This window comes from Berghia stephanieae, chromosome 3, assembly GCF_034508935.2.
Source record: "Berghia stephanieae isolate SIO BIC M18660-M18661 chromosome 3, UCSD_Bste_1.3, whole genome shotgun sequence".
Taxonomy (NCBI): Eukaryota; Metazoa; Mollusca; class Gastropoda; order Nudibranchia; family Aeolidiidae; genus Berghia; species Berghia stephanieae.
The window spans coordinates 39,859,426-39,873,657 of NC_088362.1; the positions used below are offsets into that span (position 1 = coordinate 39,859,426).

At 35.9% G+C, this 14,232-nt stretch overlaps 1 protein-coding gene across 1 annotated transcript in view; it reads right to left on the reverse strand.

The window, feature by feature from the left end:
- Nucleotides 1-14,232, reverse strand: part of LOC144967706 (uncharacterized) — a gene marked incomplete in the record, with an annotated part of 192,257 nt that overhangs the window by 53,116 nt on the left and 124,909 nt on the right. Inside the window, 3 exon segments of the mRNA XM_078905248.1 lie at nt 4,606-4,754; nt 8,130-8,258; nt 13,950-14,120. Coding sequence (XP_078761374.1) covers nt 4,606-4,754; nt 8,130-8,258; nt 13,950-14,120 — 449 coding nt within the window.

Here is a 14,232-nt window from a genome sequence, read left to right on the forward strand (position 1 = left end):
GGAACTGGAACTCTATGAAATTAAAAGAAAAATACCCATTTCCAAACCTACACCATAACTTCGTGGATATTGTTTATGACCATGGACTACAACAGATAATCGATGAACCCACGAGGGGAGAAAATACACTAGACTTAATTCTTACCAACTCAACACAACTAATACCAAGGGTGGAAATCATTCCGGGCCTCTCAGACCATGATATTCCCTACTGCGAGTTTAGCCTCAATACAACAAAAAAGGCTCAACCTATGAGAGAAATTCCCCCCTACGCCAAGGCAAACTGGGAAAACTTAAATAATTCTGCAAAAAATATCAGCTGCAATATTCTCACCAATGAATATAAGTCCACAACTGAAGACCTATGGTGCGACTTCAAAAATGCATTACTGGAAGCCGTCAAGGAGTTCATACCTCACAAGACCACCAAAAGCAAGACCAGCATGCCATGGATAACATCAAATTTAAAAAGAATGATCGCAAAGAAGAATCGCCTGTACAGAAAAATGAAAAAGTCTGGTGACGAAAAACTAACAACAGAAATTCGCATCATGAAGCAGACAATACAGCGCGAAATGAGACGTAGTTACTGGTCTCACCTCAACGGCATCTTTAGCGATAAAAATGAAAATAAATCACAAAATAATAAAAGATTTTGGTCATATATAAAAAACCAAAAATCTAATAATGTTGGCATAGCAACACTAAAAAAGGAAGGACATCTCATTTCATACCCCAAAGAGCAGGCAGAAATCCTTAACAAACAGTTCCAATCTGTCTTCAATGAGGGAAAAGAATTTTCAAATGCAGAGTTTCTTAACAAGACATCAATGAAGACTACCAACACTCCTATAATGAATGACATTACCATCAGAGAAGAAGGAGTAATGAAACTACTACTTAAACTTAACCCCCACAAAGCCAGTGGTCCTGACAACCTATCCCCCCGCATCTTAAAAGAATTGGCTCCAGAACTTGCCCCAGGCATCACAGCCATCTTCAAGTCCTCCTTGGCTTCAGGCGTAATACCATCAGATTGGAGAAATGCCAATGTAACACCCGTTTTTAAGAAAGGAGAACACTACGACCCGGCAAATTATAGTTCCATCTCCTTGACATGCATCATCTGCAAACTAATGGAGCACATCAACATCATGAACCACTTTGAACAACACAATGTACTAACCGAATACCAACACGGTTTCAGACGTTTGCTATCTTGCGAAACCCAACTGCTGGAATTTACGGAAGAGCTGACAACCAATCTGGAGAAGGGACTCCATACAGACGTCCTTATCATGGACTTTGCCAAAGCCTTTGACCGTGTGAATCACAGCCTACTTATGCACAAGATCAGTCGTTACGGCATACAGGGCACAACCCAAACATGGATTAATAACTTCCTTCATGACTGCCAGCAAGCTGTTATTGTTAACGGATGTCGCTCGACTGAAGTACCTGTTAGATCGGGTGTCCCTCAGGGATCTGTCTTAGGACCCTGTCTATTCTTGGCATACATTAATAACCTGCCACTTAATCTAACCACAACAGCCAGACTCTTTGCAGACGATACTGTAGTCTACAGCACTGACAGTGACAAACTGCAAGCGGATCTGCGTCAACTAGAAATATGGGAAGAAAGCTGGGATATGAAGTTCCACCCAGCGAAGTGCGAATCAATGTCCATAACAAGATCAAAAACACCCACGATAACTGAATACCACTTACATGGACATACATTGGAGACAGTGAATGTTGCAAAATATCTTGGTGTTAGCATGAAAAAAGACCTAACATGGGATGAGCATATTAACAAGATCACAAGTAAGGCAAACAAAACACTGGGATTTTTAAGGCGTAACCTAAAAATTAGCTCCTCGAAAATCAAGGAAAAGGCATACAAAACATTTGTAAGACCTGTTCTGGAATATGCTTCCACTGTTTGGGACCCCCACACCCAAAAATACGTCTCAAAAATTGAATCAGTGCAAAGAAGAGCTGCACGCTATGTCGTGAACAGACACCACAACACCTCAAGTGTATCAGACATGTTAGAAAAACTACAGTGGCCAAAATTAGAACACCGCAGAAAATCAGCAAGATTAACAATGCTATTTAAGATCAAGCACCACCTCGCTGAATGCCCAGTCATCAAGAAAAAACTGATACCAGCACCTTTGAGACAGAGAAGAGGTAACAACAATCAATACAGCCTCATAACACACAGAACACAATACCGTGGTTTTTCCTTCTTGCCGCGTACAGTCAGAGACTGGAACCAGCTTGACGCTAAAGTGACCGAAGCCACTACAATTGATGCTTTTGTGGCAAGTTGCTATGCAGATACTTACACAAACCATCACTGACCAACGTTGACGACCCCTGAATGTCCCTGGAAATTGATTTTAGACTAACGATTATAAACAAGGAATACAGAGAGATTAGAAAGCAGTTTCATATTTGCCATAATAATCAACCAATTGATTGTGGGCAATCAAAGGAAGAAGAAGAAGAAGTACAATGCCTTTTCTTCATATTTCTGTAATTTCTGAGGCTTTTGACTGATTCAAAATATAGATAATTCTGTAATTTGGACTATTTCTAAGACTGGAAGTATTCTGATTAAGGGAACATGACTGCATCTGCATCCAACTGAATAAATGTAACCTTATATATATATTATCCTTGTGAAGCGCAAAGAAAACATCAACTCCACCCTTCACAATTTTCTCAATTTTCTCTCTCTTGGGTTTGGTATGGTTGAGTAATACAGGTACATAGGTATATATCATATGGAAGTATGAGGCTGGAGAGAGAGAGAGAGAGATTGTGACTTATAAAACACTGGAATGCATTGAACAAACCTTTACCCACCTCCCTCCTCTTACACAAAAGAAAACGACTACTACATTAGCAAGTTTAAAATTCATCCAAAACCATCAGCTATCCTTAACTGAGGATTGAAGCTCAGTATTCTTGATTACCAGTCAGATGCATTACTATTATACCACAGAGATTACCAGATAGTTGGGATGACTTCATTCCGTATTATTCATAAACAAACATTGATTAAGCAAAGACGAGGACAAATAATTAGAGTTTTCTCCATTTTGAATTCTTTTTTCGAATATGAAAGTGAAAAGTTCTGGATCAGGCATGGAGCAAGATAAACATCTGGAAAGACCTGAATAACCCAGTGCTAGAAAGCAAAGAGCCAAAAGCAAGAAAAATACATCCTAAATAAGTCTGAAAACACAGCTATGAGTGAAAAAGCATTTTCTTCATGACCAACCTAACAGATTAAAATCTAATATAGATTTGGTGACAATGATTGTTACATTCAAAGATCAACTCTTCATGATGCCATGGTACGAAATTTTGCGGAAATTTGGTTTCTATATATCTTTATTTCTATTTTTTTTAATGTGCAAAGGTGACATTTTGTTTTCATGAAGGTTTTAATTTCATTTTTGGAATAAATCAAGTGAAGTAAGTGAATCAACCGTTTTTAGTTTTTTTTTTTTTCTTGTTTCCGACAAAAGTTTGATTCGTTAACTACAATTTATGAGATTTATAAAATTTTCGAAACTCTTTAAATCTTTACTTACAAGTCATTCTAGTATATAATGTCATCATGTTGTTATTTATTGTGTGTCACAGCTATGACAAAGGACACTTACTTCTAAAGAAACACTATCTTTGTTTACTACAAATTGCCCAAGTGACTAAATTCAGCTTTGAGAAAGTGATAAATTACCCCCAAAAATAAAAAAATAAGCTTTTGAATTTTTTTTGAATTGGATTCCGGGGCATGGTTGATTTTGTGTAGTCGGTTCTCTGCCAGGACAACTAATTTAATTTAACTATTTCAGTATTTATTTTTGACAGAAAGTGTTTGTGAATTGTTTGGATAATTTATTCCTGCTCTGGTTGTTGGTTTCAAACTTTAATTTTTATCTTGAAAATTTTAAACGTTTTTATCAGAAAAATAATGTTTGGTGTCACCTGTGTGGGCAACATACGTTTGTGCAACTCGAGTCTCAAAATGTGTGAAAATGGACATTGTTGATGAAAATTCATTTCTTAAATGCAAACCTTGATAACTCTGCCCTTACCAGCAAAAGGACAGTATCTCACAAAAAAACATAAAATCACCTTTTTTCACTTAATTGAAACGCTGGGACAAAGAAAAGCTTACAAAGTTGTCAAAATAATCATATCTCGTATTTTTGAAATTAGAGGCGATTTAACTCCATCGCTAACAAACAAAAGGACAGTATCTCAGATGGTCGTTTTCCACCCCATAGACTTGATGGTGTCCTTTGTGAGCATGATGGTGGCGACAACGAATAGCATGGCTTGACCACGCAAAATGGATAATGAAACTTTGATTTGTATTGTTTTATTTCATTTTTAAGTGTTTTTTGGCGCTTGGAACACATTTAGGTCATACCAGTGCCAGTAAAAAGGAAGAAAATGGGATAGTAAAAATAGTAAAATTGAAGTACCCAAGAAAAAGGAAGACAAAGGGGGAGGGTCAAATAGGGAACAGATGTTGATTCCAATAGCACACTATCAGTGTGATTGAAAGACAGAAAAAAATACCTTAAGTCCCGAGCTATCACTCTTTTTAACAATGAAGCCCTGAATTACTCCATTCCTGTCCATCACATCAGGGCATTGAAACTGCAAACTCATTCTTTTGGCATAGGTACTGTCAGGGATAACCACTAGACCACTGATAACACCTGGGACTGAAATTAAGGATATAATTATTTAATAATAATAATGTGCGAAAACAAATTAATTTTATACGCTAAATTAGTATAATTTCACTATGTGTATTAGTCAAGAATCTATATCACCTTAAGGAGTGAGTCATTGTAAAGGGATTCGAACTTTAACCTGCCAGCATATGACGCCCGGAGGAGATTAAGCTTCAATGTTATAGGAGTAATCAACTTAAGTGGTCACAAGATTTGATCCAATTTGATTGAAACTCAGCTTCTAAAGTCTTCCTCTGCCCTAAGGACGGTTTCGTAGCCACCTTCAAGTTTAGTGACTGGGCAGTGGAGGACGATGTGATCACTGGTCTCTGGGGCTGCCTGACATTTCTGGCAGGTATCACTGTTTCCAAGTTTCCATCTGCACATATTTGATGCAGTTCAGCCATGTCCAGTTAAGAGGCGATTTGAGGAAGTCCAGTATTTCCTGGCGTTATTGAATGCAGGCACTCTTTTGGTTGGATCTTTAATGATGTTTCCTCCTCTTGGTGTTTCCCTGTTCCACATTTATCTCCAGTTTCCTCCACACTGAAGTCTGCCATTTTTGTTAGGTGGAAAGGTCTTCTCGATTTGAGTCTTGTTGTTGAAGGTGCCTGCTTTATTATTGATTTAATGGGAATGTTGTCTGTGGCTTCGTCAATTCTTGCATGAATCCTTTGGTTAGCTTCTGGTCGTCTAAGACTTGGCGGTGCAATGCCGCTCAGTGTTGGGAGCCACTGAGTTGGAGTTGACTTGAGACATCCTATTATAATTCTCATTGATTCTCTTAGTCAGATGTCAATGTGGTTTAAATGTGGGCTTCTCATCCAAACAGGGGCATAGTATTCTCCGACACTATAGCACAGTGCCAAAGCAGACGTTCTCAGTACCTGTGGTGAGGCTCCCCAGGTTGTACTTGCGAGTTTTCTCACCAGGCTGTTTATTTTTGCGATTTTATTTGCGGTTCCCTCAATGTGTTTGCGATAATTTAGTTGTCTGTCCAATGTAATGCCGAGGTATTTAGGGTTGGGGTCTGGGGGTATTATTGAGTTAACGGCTGTGATCTTCAGTTCTTTTGTTGCCTCTCAATTATTCAAGTGGAAGTTTGTGGATACTGATTTGGTAGTATTCAATTTTAGGCACCACCTATCAAAATATTGTTTCAGGTGAGTGGTGTCTTTACTTAGAACTTTGTCAATCTCTTTCCAGTTTTTCGATTGATAGGCTAATGCCCAGTCATCAGCATATCCAAGTTTGAGTACTTCGCAGTTTGGCATGTCGGAGAGATAAACATTGAAAAAAGTTGGTGCCAAAACTGAACCTTGTGGTACCCGATTTTTAATTTTGCGTGTTTTGCTTTTGTGTTCTCCCAGTATGACATGAAATTGTCTTGTGCCAGTCATGGTAGACAGCAGTTTGAGCGTCTTTCTACAAGGAATCATTTTGGAGAGCTTTAGCATCAGTCCGCCTGTCCAAACAGTGTCGTAAGCTGCAGACAAATCTATTAGGACTGCACCGTCTTCTTTTTGTTCTCAAAGCCTACTTCAATGTATGAGGTCAGTGCAAGGACCTGTTCACTTGTGCTTCTTTGTGGTCTAAAGTCCGCTTGGTCTGGTGGTACGCTGGGATTTATATATGGAGTGATTCGCTCTAGTATGATTCTTTCTAGGAGTTTGTATAAGCAGCAAAGTAGAGATATTGGTCTCAGGGCTGGCGAGTCGGAGTCGGTAGGAGTCGGTTGTTTGAGGGTGGAGTCGGAGTCGGTTTTAGAAGTCCCGACTCCGACTCCTTACCACTTTCAGACATTGCATTTTTATATCATTCAATGTGTAATATTTTAGATACTAGATATAGATAGTATCCAGGCCTATAGAATTTGAAAAAAATTACATTGGTATTAGCTATAGGTGAACTATGCTTCCAAAACCCCCTTTCCTACCCAACCTTCATGCTCTCGTGCTGTACATTTAAGTTGGCATCAATGCCAATCACCCCGTACCTGACTAGAGGGAGGGGTGGGGATGCTGACTCTTCAATGTTAAAGTTAGGTTATTAGAAAGTGGGATAACCATAAGACCATAAGAAGTGACTTTATTTAGTATAAATGGTTTCAGTTTCAATATTGTCTTAATTTCACTTTTCCTCTTTTTGTTGGTCTTAATGACAGTTTTATTCATGTCTTAGTTTCAGTTTCCTTTTTGTCTAGTTTCAGTTCCTTTTTTGTCCTAGTTTCAGTTTCTTTTTTGTTCTAGTTTCAGGTTCAGTTTGAATACTAGTTTCAGTTTCATTACTTCCTCAGTTTCACTTTCACTTTCACTTTAATCACTATTACTATTAATTAAAACTTTTTCAAAACTAAAATTCACAAATAGTAATCTTTTTTTGTGTGTTTGTTTTCATGGGAAAAGGGGATGTGTTTTATCTTTTAAATTTGATGATCATTAATCAATATTAATGTGTTTATTCGAAATGAGCTAATCAGTCTGTAGCCAAAAAATGATGAAGAGCTTGTACTTTTAATGATGCAATATCAAATATGAAGCGGCTTGTATTGTTATAATACATATACTGGGGAAAAGCTAAAAGTAGCTGCGAGTGTTGGTTGCATATTATTACCTATTAATACTATGCTTGAGGAGTCGGAGTCGGGAGTCGGAGTCGGTTTCAAGGCTGGAGACGGAGTCGGTTTAAAAATAACAGACTCCGCCAGCCTTGATTGGTCTATAGCTGGATGGTTCAGTCATTGGTTTGCATGATTTTAATATGGTGATTACTTTGGCATATTTCCAAATTTGTGGGTATGTGCGTTGGGCTATTCTTGACCCTCTCAGTTGAGGGACCCCGGACACCACACGGGGTTTCTCATCACAGCTAATTGACTCTTATACTCTTATAAATGTTGAGAACAAAACAGTGAAAGTTAATCAAAGCTGCTTTTGCTTTTCAAATTCTAGACAGGACTGTCATATGGTTGTTCAGCATGTGGTGAACTAAGAATAATGTTAATAACAACTGCCCAAGGATACCGCAGTCATGGACGGTCGCTAGCCCGGGTAAACTCAAAGGGAAAATGCTGTAATGGTGGATAGGAAACTCAAGTCCAGTTAATCGCAACATTTTCACTGAGCCCAAGGTGTTGCGATTATCCAGAGTGGACTGTATGTATGTATGTATGTATGTATGTATATGTATGTATGTATGTATGTATGTATGTATGTATGTATGTATGTATGTATGTATGTATGTGTGTGTATGTGGAGAGAGAGAGAGAGAGAGAGAGAGAGAGAGAGAGAGAGAGAGAGAGAGAGAGAGAGAGAGAGAGAGAGAGAGAGAGAGAGAGAGAGGGTTGTAATTGTAATTCCTTACTGGCTGTCTTTGTAATGACGTCTTTGGTAGTAGGGTTGCTTTTGCCAATCATGGTCTCTGCCAAAACCACCACACGGTAATTGTGGAAGGCTTGTAGGTCTGAGAATAATGTGTTTATTTTCTCATAGCCTAAGATAAAAGAATAAAGGGTTACACAGAACATGTGACAATTTTAGGTCATTTTAGCGCCTGTAAAAAGAAAGTAGATTGGATAATTTTAAAAAAGAATAAAAGAGTAAAAGCACCTAAGAAATAGTAAGAAAAAGAGTCTGGTTCAAACAGGGAATATGGTTTGAGATTACCTAAAAGTTCAATCCAGATATTGGCATACGATCCCTCTAAGAGGTATATTGGGTGCGAGAAGAAAAACAAAACTGAAAAAGAACTGTGACGCTGTTTCAATACGAAGAAGAAATCAGAAACTGTTGAAAATTTGCAAGCAACAAGAACAATACCTTAAGTTAATACTTGCTAAGTTTGATTAAAAATCTATCATTGGTAAATAAATTATGCCAGTCATACCAAAGTCATATAAAAATTACGATATCGAAGGTTTCCAATCTTGAGTCTTGTTTTTAGCAGCATGGTGTTACTAGCATGAGAAAGTTACCCCATCTCGTTGAAAACCAAATGGCCTATTGGGATGGCTTCTGGAACAAGTTTGTCTTTTGACAATATTACATAATTTTTAATACGATGCAGAAGATTAAGTAGTCTCCAATGAGTCCTAACTTGAACAAATTGGACTACGGCATAATACGAACAATGATGTCAAACAGTTTACACAAAAGCAGAGCTAAAAGAGTCAATTCAAGTTTCATGGAATTGAATTATTATCTAAGGCATAAGGCTAACCACAGTCATAAAGCGAAATGGGGGATCAACAGATCACATCAAAATTAGAGAATAACGTCAAAATCTTCGATATGGCAATTTGAGGTGTATCTATTAAGACAATGGTCAAATAAATATTTCTCAATAACTTTTTATGAAATAAAGTTCAATAAATTGGTTTGACTATGGTAAAATTAAGACTTGGATCAGTTATGGTCCGGCGGTTACAGGCTTCTAAACTTTTCCATTTCTTTGTTTCGCACCGATATATTCTCAAATGCTTACAAATAATATATTCAAAATAATTACAACAGCACGTGACCGAAAGATGATTTACAAGGAAACAAATATAATCTCCCAAAACAAATAGTATACATGTCATTGTTTCCCTCTCAGCTTAGACTAGCCCAAGGCCAGGACAAAACCATGAAATCCCATTTCAAGACAAAGACAGAAAGCAACCTAAAAAAGAAAAAGAAATAAGGTAAACAAGTCAAAAGACCCTATCACAATATATATATATATATATATATATATATATAGGAGATATGAATTAAGGATGAATGTATACTTCAGATATAACATATTAATAATAGCCAGGACAAAAAAGCAGGTGGAGTTTGAATTCAACAGTAAGTAAATAATAAATAAGATAACCCCAAAATCCCCCCCCCCCCCCCCCCCCTTTTCCACAAAAAAAAAAAAACCCAACAAAAAGCATTAAAAAAACAGCTCCTTTTTGTTTGTTTGCTTTCAGAGCTTTTTATGGTGCTTGTGACACGTTTGTCATTTTAGCACCAGTAAAAAGGAACATAATAGAATAGGTAAAAGATTTAGATCAAGTTAACAAGCACATGAGAAATAGTAAGGCAAATTAAGGGATGAGTTCAACAGAAATTAGAAGTAGATCCAAAGGCAATACATCCTCATTGTAAGTTTCAAATCACTTTAAAGTCACAAAGGGATGGTGTTTTTGTTTTTAAGGGTTTTAAGGGGGTTGCAACACACTTAGGTCATATCAGCGCCAGTAAAAAGGAAGAAAATGGGATGGTAAAAAGTTCTAAAATCACAATGAAAGCATCCAATAATAAATAAGACGAAGGGGAATTAGTTCAAATAGTAGATTCCAAGAGCATCCTATCAGTGTACTTAGTTTGAGATCACCTAAATGTCTCATTTAGACACAGGTACATGAGGAACATACTCAAATGCATACAAATGGAAAAAAACAAAACAAAACAAAAAACAACAATACGTAAAACAAAAAAAATAATACAATGCATAACAGATAAATGATTTAAAAGACAAAAAACACCATCGCCCAAAACTCTAACTATACATTTGACTGTTTCGTCATCAAGCATAATTAAAAAACAAAGCAACATTGTGAGAGATATTCCTTTAAGCTAGTGTTACAAAAACTTTTCTGACCTCATTAAAATGACACTAAAACAAACTGTCCCTACCTGCAAGTGTAACAAAGAACTACAAAAATAATACTGTATGACTTGATAAAACCGTATTTTTGTATATGTATAAATCGTTTGTTCGACCAATTCTAGAATATGGAAATTGCATCTGGAGCCCATTATATATAAAGACAATCTATTAGTATTGAAAGCGTACAGAGGAGAGCTACCAAAAATATTTATGCCATACAGTATTTATCTTATAAGGAAAGGTTAGAATTTCTTGACTTACCAAGTTTGAAATATAGAAGAATTCGTGGGGATTTAATTCAGGTTTATAGGTTAGTACATGGTCTGGATGGGATAGATGTTTCTGACTTTTTTTTTCATATTCTAATATTATTTTTACTAAAGGGGACAAGTATAAGATTTTTTCCACTAGATGCAAAACAAACATCAGACAAAACTGGTTCGGTATTTGTATTGTCCAGAAATGGAACAATTTGAAATTTGAAACAAAGAATGCAAAATCTATGGATTATTTCAAGGTGTCAGTAGACAGGGAATTATATGATGAGAGTGAGAGATTTATATATGACGAATGATGCTTGTTTGCACTGCTGTGGACATGCCTTTCAATCTTGTATGTAAATATCATGCATTGTTATCTTATTATGGTTATCTTCTATATGTATGGATGTATTTGCGTGGTTGTTTTGAATGCACTGACTGGAATGTTTTTATCGAATCATGTGATAGTGTGGATGAGCTGAATGACTGTGTGAGTGAGTATTTAAAATTCTGTGAACAGCTAGTGTCTTGTAAAAAAGAAATAAAATATTATCCTAAGAACAAGCCTTGAATAACAAAAGATCTAAAACTTTTATTGAACCAAAAGAAAACTCTCTTTACTAGTGGAAACAAAAAAGATCTGAAAACAAAACAAAAAGAGATAAAGAGAGTAATATCTAGTTGTAGAGACAAGTACAAAAATAAAATTGAAAAATGCTTTTCTTCTGGGGATATACGGGACACGTGGCGGGGGCTTAAAACTGCTGTTAACTATAATCCAAAGCCCACGATTATATCAGAAGACATCGAAATTGAAACTCTAAATAAATTTTATTCACGTTTCGACACAGCAAACAAATTTGATATTGAAAATGAAAAACATAAATTAGACAGGGCTTTGGAAGATGAAATGACTATTGAGGTCAGTGAAGAAGAAACGAGATTCGTATTTTCGAAACTAAATGAGAGGAAGGCTGCTGGGCCGGATGGATTGAAAGGAAAATTATTAAAAGAATGTGCCCATCAGCTTTCCCCCATTTATACACATATTTTTAACTGGTCCCTCCAATGCGTTTCGATCCCTGAAATTTGGAAAACTTCAAAAATTATTCCTGTTCCAAAAAAAGAAAAACTTGAAACTATGAACGATCTCAGACCTGTTGCACTGACTTCAATAGTCATGAAATCTTTAGAAAAACTTGTTCTTGTTAAAATTAGGAATCAGTTTATGCCATTGAGTGATAGTCATCAATTTGCTTACAAACCAGGACGTGGCGTAGAGGATGCCATTTTGCTGTTTACAAACAACATCTACAGGCATCTAGATCACGCTAGGAGCTATTGCAGATTGCTTTTTGCAGATTTTTCTTCAGCGTTCAATACAATGCAACCTCAGTTGGTTGTTCAAAAATTGACTAGTCTGAATTTAAACAAGTATATAATTGCTTGGGTGCTCGAATTTCTTACGGAGAGAGCACAATATGTTCAATTAGGACAAAACAAATCTTCCTGTATAACTACAAATACTGGTGCTCCTCAAGGTTGTGTATTGTCCCCTGTATTATTCACAATATACACGAATGACTGTAGAAGTCAAAACCTGAGTGTACCTTTAATAAAGTTTGCAGATGACACCGCTCTTCAAGGCCTCATAACAAATGGCAACGAAGTGGCTTATAGGCAAGAAATTGATAGATTTGTGTCTTGGTGTGATGCCCACCACCTAGAGCTTAACATAAGCAAGACAAAGGAGCTAGTGATTGACTTTAGGAGAGTGAAGGAACCGATAGAACCGTTAAAATTAAAGGACCAATTCGTCCAGCGAGTTCCTCACTACAAATACCTTGGTGTAACGATTGATGACAGGCTCAAGTGGGATGAACACTTGAAAATAATTAAGCATAAGATGTGCAGACGTACATATTTTTTATCAAAACTCTCTCAGTTTAGAATAGATAAAACCCTCTGCACATTATTTTATAGAGCAGTAATTGAAAGTGTTTTGTCATTTTGTATAACAGCTTGGGGAGGCAATTGCTTAGCAGTGGAAAGGAACAAAATAAATTCAAATATTAAAAAATCCATTAAACGCTATATAAATGATGTTGACGATGTAGATCTTTTATACGAGAAATTTTGTATAAATAAAATAACTAAAATATTAAATGACCAGTATCATCCACTAAGACCATCAATTATTATGTCAGAAAGAAGTGGTCGCCCTTTCTCTATTTCAACGAAAACAGAGAGACACCGAAAATCTTTTCTGCCGTCCAGTATTAGGCTTTATAACAACAAGCAATAATCATTTTATATAATAATTTCTCATTTTCACTTTAAAAAAATATAAATATTAATTTATTAATTTATTTGTTTTGCAATCTTTTCAATTTTCAATTTATAGTGACAGTTTTAACTATTATACAGTGTTGAAATTATTCATATTATAAAGTGCAGCTCTGGTTATAGAGCTGCTCCTTTTTAAAAAAATATATATACATCCTATTTCCATTGTATTTTTATCTTATTGTGTAAATTATAACACGTCTGTACAAAAAATTTCCTTTTCAATAAAGTATTATTATTATTATTATTATTATTATTATTATTATTATTATTATTATTATTATTATTATTATTATTATGAGTGTATGCGTGTATGTGTGTGTGTGCTTTGCATGTCAAGGTTAACGATATATGTTTCGACATCACACATACATGAGTACATTTAAGTTGATATACTATTTTTACCACGTGTATCATTATTGTAATCTTTCAACCAATTTAATATTAAGGGCATTCAAGGGATTTTTTACCCTATTTCGCCCTATACCATATGTTATGTTATGTTGTTGAATTTTCCTAATCAGTGTAACGAATATACCATGTTATGTCATCTTGTTGAATTTTCCCAATCAGTGTAACGAATATACCATGTTATGTCATCTTGTTGAATTTTCCCAATCAGTGTAACGAATATACCATATGTTATGTCATCTTGTTGAATTTTCCCAATCAGTGTAACGAATATACCATGTTATGTCATCTTGTTGAATTTTCCCAATCAGTGTAACGAATATACCATGTTATGTCATCTTGTTGAATTTTCCCAATCAGTGTAACGAATATACCATGTTATGTCATCTTGTTGAATTTTCCCAATCAGTGTAACGAATATACCATGTTATGTCATCTTGTTGAATTTTCCCAATCAGTGTAACGAAAAATAAAAACAAGCATTTCTTGACCAAAAAAAACCCCATTGAAATATATTGAATATTCTTACCAGCCAGCTTGACATATCTAACATTGGTGATATTCCTATTGTCCATTAGAGTGACTGTATAATTGGTCTGTCCAGTCTGGGTGCCCGGTGTCCATTTCACCATCAGACCCACTTTCTTATTGGAATTTTCCCTAAAACTGGTAACATATAATTCTTTCAGGTCCATAGCAGCTAAAAAGTGAAATACATGGAACAGGATAATAGTGTAAAAGATCAACTTTTTGTCTGTTTGAATGTCTTTTATTGCACTTGCTACACTTTAAGGTTATTTAGGCATCAGTTA